Raw genomic sequence first — 24242 nt, 5'->3', positions numbered from 1 at the left:
GTTTGTGTGTGTATGTGTGTAATAGTTTATTTGAATGTGTTTTTGATTTGTTTTCAACAACTTTTTTTTTTTAACATTACACTTTACTTCAGGTCTAAAATCATGCTAAATATTCGAGCGCAAACTATCGGCTAGATTACGAGTTTTGCGTTATGAGTGAAAATGCAGCGTTATGGGTTTTTCACTACCACTGCTATTACGAATCTTGTCAAAAAGGCTGTACCACACACTTTTTTGTCCGTAACGCAAATTGCGTAAGTTAATTTGCGTTACGGACAAAAAAGTGTGCGGTACAGCTTTTTTGGCCGTACCGCAAATGAACTTACGTAATTTGCGTGAAGTCTTTTTTCAATGGGACTTCCATAGCGCCGATATTACAAGCTTTTTCTGGGAGGCCAAAAAGTGAGCGGCACAGCCTATACCGCAAGATTTGTAATGCAATCTAAAGTCAGTAGTTATGAGTTTTACGCTACAAAGCTGTAACATAAAACTCATAACTAAAGTGCTAAAAAGTACACTAACACCCATAAATACCTATTAACCCCTAAACCGCTGCCCTCCCGCATCGCAAACACTAAAATAAAATTATTAACCCCTAATCTGCCACTCCCGACATCACCGCCACTATAATAAACATATTAACCCCTAAACCGCCGCACTCCCGCATCGCAAACACTAGTTAAATATTATTAACCCGGAATCTGCCGCCCCCAATGTCGCCGCCACCTACCGACATTTATTAACCCCTAATCTGCCGCTCCGGACATCGCCGCCTAAACCTAACCCTAAATCTAACCCTAACACCCCTAACTTTAATATAATTAAAATAAATCTAAATAAAACCTACTATTAATAACTAAATAATTCCTAATTAAAATGAAATACTTACCTATAAAATAAACCCTAAGATAGCTACGATATAACTAATAGTTACATCGTTGCTAGCTTAGGTTTTATTTTTATTTCACATGCAAGTTTGTATTTATTTTAACTAGGTAGACTAGTTGGGGGCGGCAGATTAGGGGTTAATAAATGTAGGTAGGTGGCGGTGATGTTAGGGACGGCAGATTAGGGGTTAATAATATTTAACTAGTGTTTGTGATGCAAGAGTGCAGCGGTTTAGGGGTTAATATGTTTATTATAGTGGTGGCGATGTCCAGAGCAGCAGATTAGGGGTTAATAAGTATAATCTAGGTGTCGGTGATGTTGGGGGCGGCAGATTAGTGGTTAATAAGTGTAAGATTAGAGGTGTTTAGACTCGGGGTTCATGTTAGGGTGTTAGGTGTAAACATAAATTTTGTTTCCCCATAGGAATCAATGGGGCTGCGTTACGTAGCTTTACGCTGCTTTTTTGCAGGTGTTAGACTTTTTTTCAGCCGGCTCTCCCCATTGATGTCTATGGGTAAATCGTGCATGAGCACATAAAACCAGCTCACCGCGGCTTTCAGCAGCGCTGGTATTGGAGTGCGGTATGGAGCTCAATTTTGCTCTATGCACACTTTTTGCCTGATAACGCCGGGTTTTTGTAAACCTGTAATACCAGCGCTGTAGGTGAGCGGTGACAATAACTTGCAAGTTAGCACCGCACCCCTCATAACGCAAAACGCGTAATCTAGCCGTATAACTTTTAACTTGTAATACCAGTGCAAATTAGCAGGGATGCAATATTCATTGAGAGTATAGGCTGCGCTTGAGTGAAATCGGTGTAACATAGCAAACTCACCAGCTTCAATGAACTCTGTACATAGAGCTTAGCTCCTTTTTTTCTCAAATCACAGCTCTTCCTAAAAAGCTCCATACCTCTGACTGACACCAAACACAGCTTAAAGGGACATGAAACATAAAGCTTGATTATTTTCTAAATTGAATCACAATGTTGAAACATGAAAGTGATGCAGCAGAGCTGTAGAAAAGCTGAGTAGAAAATATCACCTGAATATGTCTATGTAAAAAGCCACATTCCATTTTAAGGGAATTTAAGCAGCCAATCAGGATGCATGCCCTAGGACTTCGAAGGCACTGTGTATCTGGCATGTACAGCACAGTTACTTTATTTCCCTCCTTAATTTAAAGGGACATGAAACCCAATGTTTTACGTTCATGATTCAGATACAGCATGCAATTTTAAACAACTCTCCAATTTACTTCTAGTATTTAATTTGTTTAGTACTCTTGGTATCCTTTATTGAAAATGATACCGAGGTAGACTCAGAAACTGCTAATTGGTGGCGGCACATATATGCCTTATGTTAATAGCTCACACAATGTGTCAGCTAGCTCCCAATAGTGCAATGTTGGTTCTTCAACCATGGATACCAAGAGAATTAAGCAAACTGACAGAATTCAATTGGAAAGTTGTTTAAAATTGTATTCTCTATCTGAACCATTAAAGAAAAATGTAGGGTTTAACATCCCTTTTAGAAAGTTTATTATAAAATCTTGTGAGATTTCAGTGAAATACCATGAGATCCCAGAAAAATGTAGAAAGATTAAGCTGATTTCAGGCTCCACCTCCTAACAGACTCTTGCACTTCAGCTACATTGATAATGGGATGAAGACGAAGCACCCTACTGAGCATGTCAGGCTTCCATTCCAATTCATTAGATGTTGCTATGTGAAAACTTCATATTCAACTGAGGTAATTTAGGTTTCCTGTTATGTGGCTTTCAAATCCATTAAAATCACAGAACAAAGCCAAATGTGCACTGTGCTAAATGAGTACTAAAAAAAGAAGAAATATTGTTCTTCACAAAGTTGCAAACTTTTTTCAAATTGAAAAAAAAGTGAAATTGTATTTGAAAACATTGTTGCACTAGGAAGGTTTTAATGGTGTGTGTGTGTATATAATGTATCTATGTGTGTATATACTGTATCAGTATATACTGTATCTGTGTGTGTGTATATATCTCTGTGTGTGTGTGTGTGTGTGTGTGTGTGTATATATATATATATATATATATATATATATATATATATATATATATATATATATATATATATATATATATATATATATGAATATCTATTTGTATATACATAGAACATATTCTGCTACATGTACAACATTGGAATGTGAAATATTTACAGTAAATACATAGTTAAAACCTTTTTAAATATGAATATTGCATAAATATGTTTTTTCTTGTTTTCATCTACTTGACTGTAAACGGCTCCAATGCACTATATATATATATATATATATATATATATATATATATATATATATATATATAAATATATACCAAAATAACAAGAGTATTGCATAGATCAATGATACTTTTTTATTAGAGTAACTTTTATAAATAGACAACTTTTTGGAAGAATCCCTTCCTTTCTCAAGTCTGAACCAGTACTGACAAATTCAATGGAATTTACAGATTATGGGACAGATTTCAAGTGGCGCATTAACGGTTAGGTGCCAGGGGAAAGGGGTTTATCAAGGACGGTTTTCTGCTCGTCTTACAAGTTAAAAGTAAACACGATCACTTGAGCACAATTGAAGTTAAAGAGCATCAGGTTAATGTGACCTCGGGCTCTGGTTAACTGTTTGGCAAAACAAAAAAGTCTCACAAAACACATCAAATATATATTACAAAGTACTGAAAAATGGTGAAAAACACCACAAGAAAGTGTATACTAAATAGCACACCACCTCACTTGGAACACAAAAACAATATGTTTATTAGAATCTGTAATACAAGAGTTGTAGCAGATAATAAAATATAACGTATTAAACAACTTATAAAAAATGTGAAAAAGAAAAAATATTAAAATAAGATGATAGCTGTTATATGTACAGTATAATGGGTGCTTGCATTAATAGCAATTATCCATAATATTATTTAGTATACTGAAAGGGACCCATGCCTAGTTTGTATAGTGTGGTTCTATTCAGTAGAATGAATAAGCTAGAAACAATTCTATTATATGTAGCATTATATACAATGTTGCTTTCCGATGGTGGTAAATTGCCAAGGAGAAACTGTAATTAAAATTACTATAGGAACAATAAGATATTCAATTACATAGTACAACTAATGTAACACTCACTAAAAACGAATGGCAGACTGCCAATTCATCATACATTGATACAGTTGATATTAAAGGGACACTAAAGTAAAAAAAAAACTCTTCTTCATTCGCTATATTCATATGTAACAATTATATATGTAAAGCGCTTACTGTGTCAGATTATTACCGTTTTCGAGATATTCTTGTGTAAACTTTTACGGCTAGATTTAGAGTTTTGTCGGTAACGACCCGCGTAGCTAACGCCGGCTTTTTTCTGGCCGCACCTTTAAAATAACTCTGGTATTGAGAGTCCATATAATGTCAGCGTTAGGCTCCAAAAAAGGAGCGTAGAGCATTTTTAACGCAACTGCAACTCTCGATACCAGAGTTGCTTACGGACGCGGCCAGCCTCAAAAACGTGCTCGTGCACGATTCCCCCATAGAAAACAATGGGGCTGTTTGAGCTGAAAAAAAACCTAACACCTGCAAAAAAGCCGCGTTCAGCTCCTAACCCAGCCCCATTGTTTGCTATGCGGAAACACTTCCTACGTCTGCACCTAACACTCTAACATGTACCCCGAGTCTAAACACCCCTAACTTTACACTTATTAACCCCTATTCTGCCGCCCCCGCTATCGCTGACCCCTGCATATTATTTTTAACCCCTAATCTGCCGCTCCGTAATCCGCCGCTACTTACATTATCCTTATGTACCCCTAATCTGCTGCCCCTAACACCGCCGACCCCTATATTATATTTATTAACCCCTAATCTGCCCCCCACAACGTCGCCTCCACCTGCCTACACTTATTAACCCCTAATCTGCCGAGCGGACCGCACAGCTACTATAATAAAGTTATTAACCCCTAATCCGCCTCACTAACCCTATAATAAATAGTATTATCCCCTAATCTGCCCTCCCTAACATCGCCGACACCTAACTTCAATTATTCACCCCTAATCTGCCAACCGGAGCTCACCGCTATTCTAATAAATGTATTAACCCCTAAAGCTAAGTCTAACCCTAACACTAACACCCCCCTAAATTAATATAATTTTAATCTAACGAAATTAATTAACTCTTATTAAATAAATTATTCCTATTTAAAGCTAAATACTTACCTGTAAAATAAATCCTAATATAGCTACAATATAAATTATAATTACATTGTAGCTATTTTAGGATTAATATTTATTTTACAGGCAACTTTGTAATTATTTTAACCAGGTACAATAGCTATTAAATAGTTAAGAACTATTTAATAGTTACCTAGTTAAAATAATAACAAAATTACCTGTAAAATAAATCCTAACCTAAGTTACAATTAAACCTAACACTATACTATCATTAAATTAATTAAATAAAATACCTACAATTACCTACAATTAAACCTAACACTACACTATCAATAAATTAATTAAATACAATATGTACAAATAACTACAATGAAATAAACTAACTAAAGTACAAAAAATAAAAAAGAACTAAGTTACAAAAAATAAAAAAATATTTACAAACATAAGAAAAATATTACAACAATTTAACTAATTACACCTACTCTAAGCCCCCTAATAAAATAACAAAGACCCCCAAAATAAAAAATGCTAAATTACTAAAGTTCAAAGCTCTTTTACCTTACCAGCCCTGAACAGGGCCCTTTGCGGGGCATGCCCCAAGAAGTTCAGCTCTTTTGCCTGTAAAAAAAAAACATACAATACCCCCCCCAACATTACAACCCACCACCCACATACCCCTAATCTAACCCAAACCCCCCTTAAATAAACCTAACACTAAGCCCCTGAAGATCATCCTACCTTGTCTTCACCTCACCAGGTATCACCGATCCGTCCTGGCTCCAAAATCTTCATCCAACCCAAGCGGGGGCTGGCGATCCATCATCCGGTGGCTGAAGAGGTCCAGAAGAGGCTCCAAAGTCTTCATCCTATCCGTGAAGAAGAGTAGATCCGGACCGGCAACCATCTTCTTCCAAGCGGCATCTTCTATCTTCATCCGATGAGGACCGGCTCCATCCTGAAGACCTCCACCGCGGACCCATCTTCATCCGGTGACGTCCAACTGAAGAATGACGGTTCCTTTAAGGGACGTCATCCAAGATGGCGTCCCTCAAATTCCGATTGGCTGATAGGATTCTATCAGCCAATCGGAATTAAGGTAGGAATATTCTGATTGGCTGATGGAATCAGCCAATCAGAATCAAGTTCAATCCAATTGGCTGATCCAATCAGCCAATCAGATTGAGCTCGCATTCTATTGGCTGATCGGAACAGCCAATAGAATGCAAGCTCAATCTGATTGGCTGATTGGATCAGCCAATCGGATTGAACTTGATTCTGATTGGCTGATTCCATCAGCCAATCAGAATATTCCTACCTTAATTCCGATTGGCTGATCCTATCAGCCAATCGGAATTCGAGGGACGCCATCTTGGATGACGTCCCTTAAAGGAACCGTCATTCGGCTAGTAGGCATCGGGAGAAGAGGATGTTCCACGTCGGATGGAAGATGATGGCTCCCGAAGAAAGAAGATTGAAGATGCCGTTGATAGAAGACTTCATCCGGATCATGGACCTCTTCAGCTCCCGCTTGGATGAAGACTTCATCCGGATCATGGACCTCTTCAGCTCCTGCTTGGATGAAGACTTCAGCCGGATCATGGACCTCTTCAGCCCCCCGCTTGGGCTTGGATCAGGACATCGGAGGAGCTCTTCAGGACGGATCGGTGAACCTGGTATGGTGAAGATAAGGTAGGAAGATCTTCAGGGGCTTAGTGTTAGGTTTATTTAAGGGGGGTTTGGGTTAGATTAGGGGTATGTGGGTGGTGGGTTGTAATGTTGGGGGGGGGTATTGTATGTTTTTTTTTTACAGGCAAAAGAGCTGAACTTCTTGGGGCATGCCCCGCAAAGGGCCCTGTTCAGGGCTGGTAAGGTAAAAGAGCTTTGAACTTTAGTAATTTAGAATAGGGTAGGGCATTTTTTATTTTGGGGGTCTTTGTTATTTTATTAGGGGGCTTAGAGTAGGTGTAATTAGTTTAAAATTGTTGTAATATTTTTCTTATGTTTGTAAATATTTTTTTATTTTTTGTAACTTAGTTCTTTTTTATTTTTTGTACTTTAGTTAGTTTATTTCATTGTAGTTATTTGTAGGAATTGTATTTAATTTATTTATTGATAGTGTAGTGTTAGGTTTAATTGTAGGTAATTGTAGGTATTTTATTTAATTAATTTAATGATAGTATAGTGTTAGGTTTAATTGTAACTTAGGTTAGGATTTATTTTACAGGTAAATTTGTAATTATTTTAACTATTTTAGCTATTAAATAGTTCTTAACTATTTAATAGCTATTGTACCTGGTTAAAATAAATACAAAGTTACCTGTAAAATAAATATTAATCCTAAAATAGCTATAATATAATTATAATTTATATTGTAGCTATATTAGGATTTATTTTACAGGTAAGTATTTAGCTTTAAATAGGAATAATTTATTTAAGAAGAGTTAATTAATTTCGTTAAATTTAAATTATATTTAACTTAGGGGGGTGTTAGTGTTAGGGTTAGACTTAGCTTTAGGGGTTAATACATTTATTAGAATAGCGGTGAGCTCCGGTCGGCAGATTAGGGGTTAATAATTGAAGTTAGGTGTCGGCGATGTTAGGGAGGGCAGATTAGGGGTTAATACTATTTATTATAGGGTTAGTGAGGCGGATTAGGGGTTAATAACTTTATAATAATAGCGGTGCGGTCCACTCGGCAGATTAGGGGTTAATAAGTGTAGGCAGGTGGAGGCGACGTTGAGGGCGGCAGATTAGGGGTTAATAAATATAATATAGGGGTCGGCGGTGTTAGGGGCAGCAGATTAGGGGTACATAGCTATAATGTAGGTGGCGACGCTTTGCGGTCGGCAGATTAGGGGTTAATTATTGTAGGTAGCTGGCGGCAACGTTGTGGGGGGCAGACTAGGGGTTAATAAATATAATACAGGGGTCGGCGGTGTTAGGGGCAGCAGATTAGGGGTACATAAGTATAACGTAGGTGGCGGTCGGCAGATTAGGGGTTAAAAAAATTTAATCGAGTGGCGGCGATGTGGGGGGACCTCGGTTTAGGGGTACATAGGTAGTTTATGGGTGTTTGTGTACTTTAGAGCACAGTAGTTAAGAGCTTTATAAACCGGCGTTAGCCCAGAAAGCTCTTAACTACTGACTTTTTTCTGCGGCTGGAGTTTTGTCGTTAGATTTCTAACGCTCACTTCAGACACGACTCTAAATACCGGAGTTAGAAAAATCCCATTGAAAAGATAGGATACACAACTGACGTAAGGGGATCTGCGGTATGGAAAAGTCGCGGCTGAAAAGTGAGCGTTAGACCCTTTTTTGACTGACTCCAAATACCGGAGGTAGCCCAAAACCAGCGTTAGGAGCCTCTAACGCTGGTTTTCACGGCTACCGCCAAACTCCAAATCTAGGCCTTATTGTTTTCCAAACCCACCGATGGCACATTATTTATCATCCATGAATTAGCTTAGATAACCTGAGTTATCAAAATGTCGGCATTCGTCCCTAATGCGCATGCGCGATGTCTCGTCCCTAATGCGCATGCGCGATGTTATGCAATCGTCATCGGATACGTCACTCTCCATCAATACAGGAGACGATCTGAATAGATTTCACAAAGCACAATAGATTTCACAAAGCAGCTCTGCACTGGGAGAATATATCTTGAAATAACTAGCATTAAATTGCTTTTAATTGCACATATACTATATACCTTTGTATGGGTAAGTGCAATCTGAAAGGTACATTCTACGCATGCGCGAGTTACTGGAACGCAGAGCGCATGCGTACTGTGACGAAATGTTGGCTTCAATGATGTCAGTATGGCAATATAAAATATAATTTTATTACATTTACAGACTTCGTTTTTGTGTATAAGTAGGTAAGTGCAGAAATATTAACTTTAGTGATACAAGTGTGATTATCTTATAGCGCTTAAAAAAACAAAAGTTTTGGAATTTTCCACTGATGTCATAAAACAGTCTTACTGCTAGTATTTTTTACACTAGTAAACTACATCAACTGCTGCTGTATGCTTTATAATAGTGTTTGCCTATATTATGACAATGATTTCCATCCTAACAATGGATTGAATATTCCTCTCTGTTAGCCAATTGTGCACTGCATAATAATGTGATAACTAGCAGCAAACGATGGCAGACTTTTTCAAGCATTACATATAGCTACATAATATCATATTCGTCAGTATATGGCAACAGTTAAAGGGACAGTCAACACTAAAATGTATATTGTTTAAAAAGATAGATAATGCCTTTACTACCCATTCCCCAGCTTTGCACAACCAACATTGTTATATTAATATACTTTATAACATCTAAACTTCTATATATCTGCCTGTTTCTAAACCATTACAAACAGCCACTTATCACACGCATTTTATTAGCCTTTCACAACAAGATACTGCTAGTTCATGTGGGCCATATAGATAACATTATGCTCTCTCCCGGGACTTGTGGCTGACACTGCACTAATCGACTAAAATGCAAGTAAAAAAATAATAAATAAAAAGTCCTGTGATCAGGGGGCTGTAAGGAGAGGCTTAGCTACAAGGTGATCACAGAAGTTAAAATTATATTAATATAACCATATTAGCTGTGCAAAACTGGGGTATGGGTAATAAAGGGATTATCTATCTTTTTAAACAATAAAATGTTTGGAGTTGACTATCCCTTTAATATTTTGGCTAACTACCATTGTAATTACTGAACAATTTCTTTGCCTATGATTCCTTTACTAACAAACTATGCATATCCATTCTATATGTCATGTAACAGTGTCTAATTAAATTACACACACTATATAGTGATAGTGATTTCTGTCCTTATATTATACTGAGATTAATTAAATATTTTATTGAGTACAACACTATCCTTGACAATTACACATTGCACACCATTGTGACAATCAACAATAAAGAGGTAGTCTGCCAATCTGAAGGTTGACTTAGTATTTTACTGGTTAATTTATTGACACAAATAATAGTTTGGCAGATCCTCACTGTAGTCACAGAATACTGTTATGCTGCATGTAGTTTTCTTTCTGTAGACTATACATAATATTGCCACTAGTTTGACAACTATGTTTTAACTACTCATCTTATATACCGAGAGTTGTTCCAAGCTTATTCATTCTACTGAATAGAACCACACTATACAAACTAGGCATGGGTCCTCTCAGTATACTAAATAATATTATGGATAATTGCTTTTAATGCAAGCACCCATTATACTGTACATATAACATCTATCATCTTATTTTAATATTTTTTCTTTTTCCCATTTTTATAAGTTGTTTAATAAAAGTTATATTTTATTAGCTGCTACAACTCCTGTATTACAGATTCTAATAAACATATTGTTTTAGTGGTCCAAGTGAGGTGGTGTGCTATTTAGTATACACTTTCTTGTGGTGTTTTTCACAATTTTTCAGTATTGTTTGCCCAGTATACAGCACCTGTTTCCCATATTATTATGCCCACTTGGTTTTGACACTTATAGGGAATACACACTGAGTAGTGCCATTCGTTTTCTCTTTTCTATCTGTCCTCTTTTTTTGGTCAACAACATTACAAAGTGCTTTTACACTCATAATAACACCATCTAATAAAAATTATTCAAAAACAATATTGCACTAAAAAGTTATAAAGGTTCAAAGATATGAGTTCTCAGGTGTTAGAAACAAAAAGGCAAGCAAAGGGCTTTAACATAGATACATACATATACATGTCTAAAGATGTATATGTATGTATGTATACATATATTTCTGTATTTGTGTACATATGTATTTATATGTGTATATATGTATTTACAGACATTTATACACATATATACACATATAAACACATAAATACATATGTAAACATATATATAAGTGCATTGGAGTATGGAGTAGATGAAAACATGTAAAAAAAAAAAAAGAAACATATTTATGCAATTTTCATATTTAATAAAGTGTTATAGTGTGTATTTACCATAAATATTTAAAAATCCAATATTCTGCACATATCAGAATATGTTCTATGTATTTATAAATATATATTCCTTTATATATCTGTATATATCTATACCTATATATAATCATGTGTATGTATATATATATATATATATATATATATATAATATATATATATATATAGTACCAAAATACCATCAGATATATGTAGAAATATGTATTTATGAATAAATAGAACATATTCTGCTATGTGCAGAACATTGGAATGTGAAATATTCATATTTTCATGTCGGGACAGCGCACTTGAGAATATGGGATCGTGTTTGCACGTGAGTAGCAGTGACGTGCAGTGATAGGAGGCAGGGGAGGCTCCGCCTCCCCTGTCAAATCAGAGAAAAGAAAGTTTTTATTTCTAATTATTTAAGGTTAAAAAATATATATATTTAACTTTTTTTTTGGCCACTTTTTTTTTGGCCACGCCCCCCCCCCCCCCCCCCCCCCCCGCCGGCGCCACCCGATGCTGTTATTCCATTGAATTCCAAATAGTTAATTTCCAAGAACATCTGACATCCATGTTGCGCAATAAGGAAGCAGTGAGCTGTACCGCTGCCCTCCATGATTGCGCAACCTGGATGCTTAAATATCTTCTTAGCTCACTTTGAGCTAAGCGCCACCCAGTGGTGGCTTACTGGGCCCCATACACTCTCCAATAGAGGTGGTTCTAAAAAAACGCCTCTATAATGGAGCAGCTATATTTCATCCAATCAGCAGCATCAGCGCTGCAGGGGAGGCGTGCCTGTCTGCTGGTCTTGGGCTGATTGCCTGAATCGTCGGGTTGTGACGTCACACGCGCGGGAAGAGCAGACTGCAGTGTAAGGACTGAGGGAGCTGCTGCTGCATGTGCGCCATAGAAGAGCTAGGAGCTGAGCCAACCACCTGGACTCACACTGTCCTGACTCCCTGGCTGCCTATCACTACACTGTCACACGACTTCTGTGTGATCCAGAATGCAGAGTGAGCTGCAAGGAGCCGGAGAAGACTGTTGGAGTAATTCCATCCAGACTGCAAAGTAAAAATACTTTATACTACTAAATGTTCACAGTGACACGTGTAAATACTGCAAATTGCTCTATTACCAAAACTCTCCATCATCAAGATCCCACACGAAAATAAACTGATATAAAGTAATTTACTTTACATCAGTTTATTTTCGTGTGGGATCTTGATGATGGAGAGTTTTGTCAAAAAATATCTGGTAATATGACACTATATAAGATATGTAGAACGTGACTTGAGGGCACATTTTTCGTTATTACATCTATGTCAGAGTCAAAGTAACAAAGCAGCCCCCTCATAGACAGGTTCCTATAGAGGTTTCTGCAGAGCTCACAGTTTGCTGTATTAGACAGAAGTCACAGCACACACAGGCAGGATGTGGGGCAAAGGCAAAGCATATTCATTTAATGTGGGACATGTGGTCACAGTCCGGACAGTTGAAGGAGTGGGCAAACAGGGCTACTGCCTGGGGCACCACAGGTACATTTGGGGGTCAACTGGGAGCAAATAGTCACTATTGTATTTATATAAACTGAGTTTTTATGAGTCTGCACATTTGTGTTAATGTTTACACATTTCCTTCACTGTCTTGTGTTCGGCAGAATTTCCTCCTCCCTTACACATTCCTCATCCCCCCTCCTGGTTGTAAACACTGCCCCCTTCTTTCTCAGTCCTGGTTGTGTGTGTAGAAAACAGATGCTGCTTCACAGATCTAAGGTGCGTGTCAGTCAGTCAGATAATATAATGCTTAGGCTCCAACACTGCTTCAGTGAATCATCACGCTGTCATAGATTTATTTTTAGCTCCTCATTAACCCTTTTTTAAAACAGCACTGGTTTGCACAGAACTTGTTTTGGCTTCATAATGCATTAAATCCCACTATCCACAGCAATCTACTGAAACCCTCTTTAAGCTAATAATGTGCCTGGTCCCTTGAAGTTCAAGGGACCAGGCACATTATTATATCATTAGTTTCTTTGTAAATCACTTTCTGAGTTTCTTCAATATTTGTAAAAGCTCCATTTATTCTTTAGTCCCTCAATCTGTACTTCCTGCCACTGCACAAACATCAAGATTTACTTCCACCTATCCTGCTCAGCCTGTATAATTTATTATAGAGTCTAACTGCTCAGGTCACCTGCCATAAATAAAGGGTAAATCTTTTCTTGCTTCACTGCTTCCAACTAATTTAACTTTTAGTTGCCAGACTGCTTTGCTCATCATCAAAACTGTTATAAATTATATTGTCACACATAGCCCAACCATTATTTTTTTAAACACAGCCATTTTTTCAATAATATAAGTACATGCATTTACTATACTATATGGTTTTAGCTGCTGGTATTGGAGCTGTATTTGAGATATATGCATTAGTTTACTACATTGTTTTATCTGCTGGTATTGGAGCTGAATTTGAGATATATTTATTACTGAATTGTGTTAGTGGGTATATGAGCAGAGTGTGTGTAGTGTGTGTGTCGGTGAGCAGAGTGTGTGTGCTTTATTCTCAAGGTAATCAACACATTTCTGATGAGCTGGTGCTTTAGTGCAGTTTCTCAACCACGGTCCTCAAGTACCCCCAAAAGGTCAGGTTTTCATTATAGCTGAACTGGTGCAAAGGTGATTACAGGTGGTTACTAACTTGCTCTCACCCATCAGCTGATTATTTCACCTGTGCACTGGTTCAGCTATAATTAAAACCTGCCCTGTTGGGGGTACTTGCGGCCCGCTTTATATGTTTTTCTCTGGCGTATCATATATAGTGCCTCACCAGTCTTTGACCTCACTGCACGTCACTGGTGAGTAGGGTTAGCACACGAAATAAAACAGTTTACTTTCAACTCATAAAACCTTACTTCTAGCACAGTTAACACTCAAGCAGGAGAGTTACATTGCTCTCCACTTGTGATCTGGCCCTATATCTTGAAACACCGGATGGTTAAAGGGACAGATAGTGTTACAGAGGTCTGAGTACAGGGAGAGGAGGGGTTGTCGTAAAAATCATGAGGGGGGCTTAGTTGACAGAGGCTTACAGTAATCAGTATAGGAGAACAGATAGGGGGAAAATATAGTTTTACATAGGGTATATACTGACATAAAGTTATATATCAACATGGAATCCAGATGTATGTGTAATTATGACTATATGAAAGTATATTACAAGAAATGTTGGTAATGTGTTAAGAATCCAGAGTCCGCATTTATTTAAGAATTTAATAAGTTCATTATTTTCATTTCAAATGTTTTTCTTTCCATGGTGTTTTTTTAAGTTGCCTCTGAGAATCTTGATTTTGAGGTTTTGGATGAAGTGGTCAGGTTGGGTGAAATTGAGACCAACAGGGTTACAGTATTTTATTTCACAGTGATTTTTGAATGATTGTCTGTGTAATTTCATTCAAAGGTGCAGTTTTGTCTTGTGTCTCCAATATAACATCCCACTACACATACAGTGCAATGTATCACGTATACAACATTTGTAGATATACATGAATATGCCCCTTAAATGTTATAGGATTTATTCTTGTGATTTGCTGTGCTGTTTTCACAAATATGTTGACATAGAGGTTTATTGCAATGCTTGGTTCCATTCTGAGTGTTCTCATTCTCAAGGGGTAGCTTCCTGTGAACCAGTTTCTGTTTGGGGTTTGTGAAAAGATTTTTTTGAGTGTGGGATCCTTTGTAAGTAGTGACTGTAAGTATTTTATGATTTTTTGCATCCCTTCCAGAGCAGGGTTGTATTTGACTACTAGTTGGATGCGTGAAAGGTTTTTCTTCTCTGTGAACTGCAGTAAGAGTTCACATGGAGTATTGAGGAGGGCAAAGTTAATTTTCTTATTTATAACCCTTGATTTGTAACCTTTTTGTTTGAATGATTGGTACAGTGTGAGAAGGTATTTGTCACAATCTTTGGTATCTGAGCAAATTCTGTGATGTCTGGTAGCCTGGCTGTAGTTTATGGATTTTTTAATGTGATATGAGTGAGAGATGGAACTGTTACAAAACAAGGGTTATAAATAATAAATAAAAAACTAACGGCTAGATTTAGAGTTTTGTCGGTAAGGACCCGCGTAGCTAACGCCGGCTTTTTTCTGGCCGCACCATAAAAATAACTCTGGTATTGAGAGTCCATATAATGTCAGCGTTAGGCTCCAAAAAAGGAGCGTAGAGCATATTTAACGCAACTTCAACTCTCGATACCAGAGTTGCTTACGCAAGCGGCCAGCCTCAAAAACGTGCTCGTGCACGATTCCCCCATAGGAAACAATGGGGCTGTTTGAGCTGAAAAAAAAACTAACACCTGCAAAAAAGCTGCGTTCAGCTCCTAACGCAGCCCCATTGTTTGCTATGGGGAAACACTTCCTACGTCTGCACCTAACACCCTAACATGTACCCCGAGTCTAAACACCCCTAACCTTACACTTATTAACCCATAATCTGCCGCCCCCGCTATCGCTGACCCCTGCATATTATTTTTAACCCCTAATCTGCCGCTCCGTAAACCGCCGCTACTTACATTATCCTTATGTACCCCTAATCTGCTGCCCCTAACACCGCCGACCCCTATATTATATTTATTAACCACTAATCTGCCCCCCACAACGTCGCCCCCACCTGCCTACACTTATTAACCCCTAATCTGCCGAGCGGACCGCACCGCTACTATAATAAAGTTATTAACCCCTAATCCGCCTCACTAACCCTATAATAAATAGTATTAACCCCTAATCTGCCCTCCCTAACATCGCCGACACCTAACTTCAATTATTAACCCCTAATCTGCCGACCGGAGCTCACCGCTATTCTAATAAATGTATTAACCCCTAAAGCTAAGTCTAACCCTAACACTAACACCCCCCTAAGTTAAATATAATTTTAATCTAACGAAATTAATTAACTCTTCTTAAATAAATTATTCCTATTTAAAGCTTAATACTTACCTGTAAAATAAATCCTAATATAGCTACAATAAAAATTATAATTACATTGTAGCTATTTTAGGATTAATATTTATTTTACAGGCAACTTTGTAATTATTTTAACCAGGTACAATAGCTATTAAATAGTTAAAATAATTACAAAATTACCTGTAAAATAAATCCTAACCTAAGTTACAATTAAACCTACAAAAAATAAAAAAGAACTAAGTTACAAAAAATAAAAAAATATTTACAAACATAAGAAAAATATTACAACAATTTTAAACTAATTACACCTACTCTAAGCCCCCTAATAAAATAACAAAGACCCCCAAAATAAAAAATGCCCTACCCTATTCTAAATTACTAAAGGTCAAAGCTCTTTTACCTTACCAGCCCTGAACAGGGCCCTTTGCGGGGCATGCCCCAAGAAGTTCAGCTCTTTTGCCTGTAAAAAAAAACATACAATACCCCCCCCCCAACATTACAACCCACCACCCACATACCCCTAATCTAACCCAAACCCCCCTGGCTCCAAAGCGGGGGCTGGCGATCCATCATCCGGTGGCTGAAGAGGTCCAGAAGAGGCTCCAAGATGGCGTCCCTCGAATTCCGATTGGCTGATAGGATTCAGCCAATAGAATGCGAGCTCAATCTGATTGGCTGATTGGATCAGCCAATCGGATTGAACTTGATTCTGATTGGCTGATTCCATTAGCCAATCAGAATATTCCTACCTTAATTCCGATTGGCTGATAGAATCCTATCAGCCAATCGGAATTCGAGGGACTTCATCTTGGATGACGTCCCTTAAAGGAACCGTCATTCTTCAGTTGGACGTCGCCGGAAGAAGATGGGTCCGCGGTGGAGGTCTTCAGGATGGAGCCGGTCGTCATCGGATGAAGATAGAAGATGCCGCTTGGATCAAGATGGTTGCCGGTCCAGATCGCCTCTTCTTCCCGGATAGGATGAAGACTTTGGAGCCTCTTCTGGACCTCTTCAGCCACCGGATGATGGATCGCCAGCCCCGCTTGGGTTGGATGAAGATTTTGGACGGATCGGTGATACCTGGTGAGGTGAAGACAAGGTAGGATGATTTTCAGGGGCTTAGTGTTAGGTTTATTTAAGGGGGGTTTGGGTTAGATTAGGGGTATGTGGGTGGTGGGTTGTAATGTTGGGGGGGGGTATTGTATGTTTTTTTTTACAGGCAAAAGAGCTGAACGTCTTGGGGCATGCCCCGCAATGGGCCCTGTTCAGGGCTGGTAAGGTAAAAGAGCTTTGAACTTTAGTAATTTAGAATAGGGTAGGGCATTTTTTATTTTGGGGGTCTTTGTTATTTTATTAGGGGGCTTAGAGTAGGTGTAATTAGTTTAAAATTGTTGTAATATTTTTCTTATGTTTGTAAATATTTTTTTATTTTTTGTAACTTAGTTCTTTTTTATTTTTTGTACTTTAGTTAGTTTATTTCATTGTAGTTATTTGTAGATATTGTATTTAATTAATGTATTGATAGTGTAGTGTTAGGTTTAATTGTAGGTAATTATAGGTATTTTATTTAATTAATTTAATGATAGTATAGTGTTAGGTTTAATTGTAACTTAGGTTAGGATTTATTTTACAGGTAATTTTGTAATTATTTTAACTAGGTAGCTATTAAATAGTTCTTAACTATTTAATAGCTATTGTACCTGGTTAAAATAATTACAAAGTTGCCTGTAAAATAAATATTAATCCTAAAATAGCTACAATGTAATTATAATTTATATTGTAGCTATATTAGGATTTATTTTACAGGTAAGTATTTAGCTTTAAATAGGAATAATTTATTTAATAAGAGTTAATTAATTTCGTTAGATTAAAATTATATTTAACTTAGGGGGGTGTTAGTGTTAGGGTTAGACTTAGCTTTAGGGGTTAATACATTTATTAGAATAGCGGTGAGCTCCGGTCGGCAGATTAGGGGTTAATAATTGAAGTTAGGTGTCGGCGATGTTAGGGAGGGCAGATTAGGGGTTAATACTATTTATTATAGGGTTAGTGAGGCGGATTAGGGGTTAATAACTTTATTATAGTAGCGGTGCGGTCCGCTCGGGAGATTAGGGGTTAATAAGTGTAGGCAGGTGGAGGCAACGTTGAGGGGGGCAGATTAGGGGTTAATAAATATAATATAGGGGTCGGCAGTGTTAGGGGCAGCAGATTAGGGGTATATAGCTATAATGTAGGTGGTGGCGCTTTGCGGTCAGCAGATTAGGGGTTAATTATTGTAGGTGGCTGGCGGCGACATTGTGGGGGGCAGATTAGGGGTTAATAAATATAATACAGGGGTCGGCGGTGTTAGGGCAGCAGATTAGGGGTACATAAGTATAACGTAGGTGGCGGTCGGCAGATTAGGGGTTAAAAAAATTTAATCGAGTGGCGGCGATGTGGGGGGACCTCGGTTTAGGGGTACATAGGTAGTTTATGGGTGTTAGTGTACTTTAGAGTACAGTAGTTAAGAGCTTTATGAACCGGCGTTAGCCCAAAACTACTGACTTTTTTCTGCGGCTGGAGTTTTGTCGTTAGATTTCTAACGCTCACTTCAGACACGACTCTAAATACCGGAGTTAGAAAGATCCCATTGAAAAGATAGGATACGCAATTGATGTAAGGGGATCTGCGGTATGGAAAAGTCGCGGCTGAAAAGTGAGCGTTAGACCCTTTTTTGAGTGACTCCAAATACCGGAGTTAGCCTAAAACCAGAGTTAGGAGCCTCTAACGCTGGTTTTCACGGCTACCGCCAAACTCCAAATCTAGGCCTAATTAATATAAATACTTGATATTAAAAATGCATTTTATTTATAATAAAACACCATATCATGCTTTTTTCCCTTCAAGACAAGAGGTGGACCTCAGAGGTATGGTGTAACAGGATGGCTCCAGATCGAAGGAATTAAAAAATCAGATGAAGGTGTCTATATCTGTGTCACAAAAAACAAGTATGGCACAACAATCGCTTCAGCAAAACTTAAAGTTGTTGATTATGGTAAGTGTTAAAAGATAAGACATTGGCCTCTAGTTATCAATGTCTGTCGGACCTGATCCGACAGTGCGGATCAGGTCCGGCAGACATCGCTGAATACGGCGAGCAATACGCTCGCCATATTCAGCATTGCACCAGCAGCTCACAAGAGCTGCTGGTGCAACGCCGCCCCCTGCAGACTCGCGGCCAATAGGCCACCAGCAGGGGGGTGTCAATCAACCCGATCGTACTCGATCGGGTTGATTTCCAGCAATGTCTGTCCGCCTGCTCAGAGCAGGCGGACAGGTTATGGAGCAGCGGTCTTTGTGACCGCTGCTTCATAACTGCTGTTTCTGGCAAGCCTGCAGGCTCGCCAGAAACACGGGGCATCAAGCTCCATTCGGAGCTTGATACATATGCCCCCATAAATTAAATTAAAGTTTTTCTAAAAAAAAAACAAAAACAAAAAAAAAACTAAAAGACAAGAAATGGACACATTTGCAGACAGGACACACCCCTTCAATCTTCTTCTTGCCGCCAACAAATGCGCAGTTTGTATTCAGAGACAAATGAGGAAATAATCTTTTATATACTGATTTTAGAACTAAGATTCTGTGATATTTTATAAAGAATAATGAAGACATTGTAATTGTATCATAATGACCATTTCAGGATATACAAATCTATTAGATATATAAGTATTATTTTTATTTAAAAACACAAAGTATTTTAATTTGTCCACAACCCCCTCAGTGCTGAGCTATTTTACAACCCTATGCTAAAGATGTTTTTATTTTTTTATTTGGCACTTATTACATTTACACATAAACTTCAATTTTTACCTTGTTTTACTCAACAGACCAATTTTAAGTTTATTTTGTTTACAGAAACACCATAATATAGAGAAAAGCCACCATAAGATATTAAAAAATAACATTTTGGGGTAATTTATAATGGTTTACATTGAGAATAGCAGCATATGAGTCATAATTTCATAAATATTTCACAAACATTTTGGTCCCACATTGAGAATCAGTTCACCTTCCTAAAACACCACATAGAAACAAACATATTGACGGCAGATAAGAGCCATAGGCCCAGCAAGTCTGCCCAATAATTCCTAAAAGTATAAACTTATCTAGTTCATAGGATAGCCTTATGCTTGTCCCAGGCATTCTTAAAGCCTCCCACAGTGTTTGTCATTACCACCTCTTGTGGAAGTTTATTCCAGGAATCAATCACCCGTTCTATAAAGAAGTGCTTCCTCAAATTACTCCTGAATATACTACCCTTCAGTTTAAGATCATGACCTCTTGTTCTTGAATTTTCTTTTTTATGTAAAATACTCACTGGCTCAGTTTTACTAAGCCCTTTAATATACTTGAAAGATGTAATCATATCACCTCTTTCTCTTCTCTCCTCTAAGCTATACATATTTAGGTCATTGAGCCTCTCATGGTACGTTCTATTTTTTAGACTATGTACCATTTTGGTAGCCCTCCTTTGCACAGATTCAAGTTTGTTAAAGGGGCAGTAAACACCAGAATTGTTGTTGTTTAAAAAGGTAGATAATCCCTTTATTGCCCATTCCTCAATTTTGCATAACCAACACAGTTATAATAATATACTTTTTACTTCTGTGATTACCTTGTATCTAAGCCTCTGCAAACTGCCCCCTTATTTCAGTTCTTTTGACAGACTTGCATTTTTAGCCAATTATTGCTGACTCCTAGGAGCTTCACGTGCCTGAGCTCAATGTTATCTATATGAAACACATGAACTAACACCCTCTAGTGGTGAAAAACTGTCAAAATACTTTCAGATTAGAGGCAGTCTTCAAGGTCTAAGAAATTAGCACATGAACCTCCTAGATTTAGCTTTCAACTAAGAATACCAAGAGAACAAAGCAAATTTGGTAATAAAAGTAAATTGGAAAGATGTTTAAAATTACATGCCCTAAATCGTGAAAGATTTTTTTTTACTTTACTGTCCCTTTAATATCCTTCTGAAGATATGGCCTCCAGAACTGCACACAATACTCACAATGAGGCGTACCTAATGATCTGTAAAGTGGCATAAGAACCTTACTATTTCTGCTGCAAATAACTCATACATCCTTTCATCCATTCTGCTGGCCTTACTTGCTGCAGTACTACATTGTGTACTAAATTTTTAATAATCTGAAATAATAATTCCTAAATCCTGTTTCTCATTTGTAACAGTCAGTTAAGTGTAATTTGATTTTTCTTCCCTAAATGCATATTTTTATACTGTATTAAACTTTAGATCCCATTCATTTGTCCAATCCTCCAATTGTTGTATATCAATTCTCATTTTGTCTACCCACCCCAAATCATCTGCAAACAGACATACTTTCCCCTGTAGCCCTTTGCTGATATCTCTACAATCACAATATAGGATTTTAAACCTATATCGTTCAATAAAAATAAACTGAAAATCATAATAGATAATGTATTATTTTGTCACTGTGCAGTTTGTCCAGACAATATATATAATATAGCTAACCAAAAAAATAGATACATTTTAAAATTATACAAAATTACAATTTTATAGAGCTGCCCAGGTGAGATTATATAATTTACGCCTTATGCTTTGTATTTTATATCCCTTTACACTTCAGATTCATTTTTATTTAATTTATAATTTGCACATTTTATTTTATATTTTAACAAATATAGATTCTGTATACAGAAGTGTATTTAGGATTGTGATTTTACTTTGACAGTTCCTGTGTAACTTTAACAAATTAGGCTCATGTATATTTATGTGTATATTTTACAAATTACAACACTCTTTGTATTTCTTCTATTTAAAATAAAACTGAAAAACTTACAGCTTCAGTTTCCCAGAGAGCTTCATTACTTTCTATGGGCCAGATGATCAAACATTCTCTAGTTTGGAGAGAAATTATAGTGCAGACTTCATAGGGGCTGAGCTCACTGAATTCTATAAGAAAAGTGGCAGAACCTGGAAGTCACAGAGAGATGAGAGATGCCTTCCATAGAAAGTAATGAGGCTTGTTCCATATATAGAAAGTGGGCCTCTCCTTTTTCAAATGAGGAAACACATGCTCAGTTGTAGTGCTTTTTTGGGGTGCTAAGTTCTATTTAAAGCCCAGAACACTGCAAATGCAACTAGTAGGTGATTGCCATTGCTAGGAAGGACTTAGAACAGAACTCTGTAAACTCAGGTATTCTGTTAAGATTAACTTTGGATTCCAAAGCATTCTAGATCTACGTAGTTGCCAAATTAGTTTATCATTTGAGCTAACCTTAAATTCTGGGATAAAATACGTCCAACTACAAATATATCTTCTCATCCCTCCCCTTCTCATTCTATAAGAGGATTCCCACCCTACCCTGTGACACAATTGTGGCCTGACTTTAGTTAGTTAATTATTTAAGAATAACTCTGTTTACTCATTTCAACTGATAGTTGCCTGAGCATGTGGCCCCACTTGTAGTCTAGGCCTAAGTGTTAATAACTGCATTGAGGTTTGCTAATTAACACAAGCCCCACACAGTCCATAATGTTCATCTTCATATTACAAGTCGTTGGCTAAAAAACAAACAAAGATTTGTCTCATGCACATCCCTAATTTGGCTTGTCTCATATTCCTAATGGGGCACGTTAATCAGTGTAGCCTGATTTGCACTAGCGCAATGCATGTGATAATAAACTTTTAATATAACTTTCTAAAAGATATTGGGGCCTATTTAAGAACGTGCGAGTGGACATGATCCGATATTGCGGATCATGTCTGCTGCACATCGATAAATGCCGACAGCATACACTCTCGGCATTTATAATTGCACCAGCAGTTCTGGTCAACAGCTTGTGCAATACTGCCCCCCTGCAGATTCGCTGCCGCTAGCAGGGGGTGTCAAGCAATCCGCTCGTATTGGATCGGGTTGATTTCCGGTTCGCCGTCTCAGAGCAGCCGGACAGGTTATGGAGCAGCGGTCTTTAGACCGCTGCTTCATAACTTGTGTTTCTGGCGAGCCAACACGGGGCATCAAGCTCCATACGGAGCTTGATAAATATACCCCATTGTATAGAGTTGGCAAAAAATGTGAAAGTTGTCACTGTTTTAGTGAAATATGCACATATGCTGTCCACAGTACCAGCATTTAAACACCACTCTTGCGGGGGGCTTGGCATTCTGAGAAGGGAGTGTGTTTAAATGAGGGAGCACATATAGTGTCACAGAAACAGAACAAGATTTAACTAGAACCCTTTTGCTAATACAATTACAATGCAAAAAAGCTTCCATTAACATTGAAATGCACCCATGAACCTTTCAGTTTTGACTATTACATCACTATAATTTGGATTTGTATATACATGAGTATATGTCACCTTTTTTACAATGCATGATTAAAAAGATATTATTTTTATTATTTAGCTTCATATAAAACAGAGCATTTCAAAAAGTATTAGTGTATTTTATTAATGCATGTTCCTGTGCAAAATAAGCAAATGCTTTATTTTTAGGCTTGATGCAACATGCTCCTCTTCAGTAATTGAAATGTGGGTGTTATAACTATCAGTGAATATGGACTAATGTCAAGTATACAACTGATATTACTTTATTAGCTACAATATAAAATTAAACAGATTTAACGCCATAATGTTTCAGGAATTAAAGAAATATATTAACATGTTAAAATGTGTCCCTTTATTAACAATGATGTCAGTGCTCCTTTAATACTAACTTTTAACAAAAGTGTGTTACGTTCTGCTTAACCATGTTTACTCTTTATTGACCTTGGTGTTTTTGCTTTTTCAGGTTCACAGTCCACACTAAAATATATAACTAGTAGTAAGTTCAGCAGGTACAACACAGACGATAAGAATTACTACCCATATAAACCAGAAGAAGAAGGGGAAGGTGAAGAATTTGGATCTGGGGATATAGAAAATTAAGCTCAAATTTTGTCAACATAATTAATTTATCTACAATATTATTGTGGCTATTGTCTTTCCAAAAAAATATGTTACCCTGTTAGTATGATATACGCATGCATATTTAATAAAATAACTTTTACTGTAGCTTTATTTCATACTGTGTTGGTATTGTACAAAAGTATGTATTGTTAACATTGTGGGCCAGATTTCAAGTGGAGTGGTAGTTTGCATTCGAGTTAGAGCATTAAAACCGGTAGAAGTAATTTTTTGCGCTCAGAGATTCACG

General features: G+C 37.3%; 1 protein-coding gene across 1 annotated transcript in view; it reads left to right on the top strand.

Annotated features, from left to right (window-relative positions):
* LOC128664778 (kazal-type serine protease inhibitor domain-containing protein 1-like) overlaps positions 1 to 23974 on the top strand; it is a 149540-nt gene extending 125566 nt beyond the window's left edge. Inside the window, exons 3-4 of the mRNA XM_053719584.1 lie at positions 18904 to 19051; positions 23838 to 23974. Of these exons, the coding sequence (XP_053575559.1) occupies positions 18904 to 19051; positions 23838 to 23974 (285 nt within the window). The remainder of the gene's footprint in view (positions 1 to 18903; positions 19052 to 23837) is intronic.
* Positions 23975 to 24242: the final 268 nt, after the last annotated feature.

Source organism: Bombina bombina, chromosome 6, assembly GCF_027579735.1.
Source record: "Bombina bombina isolate aBomBom1 chromosome 6, aBomBom1.pri, whole genome shotgun sequence".
Taxonomy (NCBI): domain Eukaryota; kingdom Metazoa; phylum Chordata; class Amphibia; order Anura; family Bombinatoridae; genus Bombina; species Bombina bombina.
This window is presented reverse-complemented; position numbering and strand designations above follow the sequence as displayed.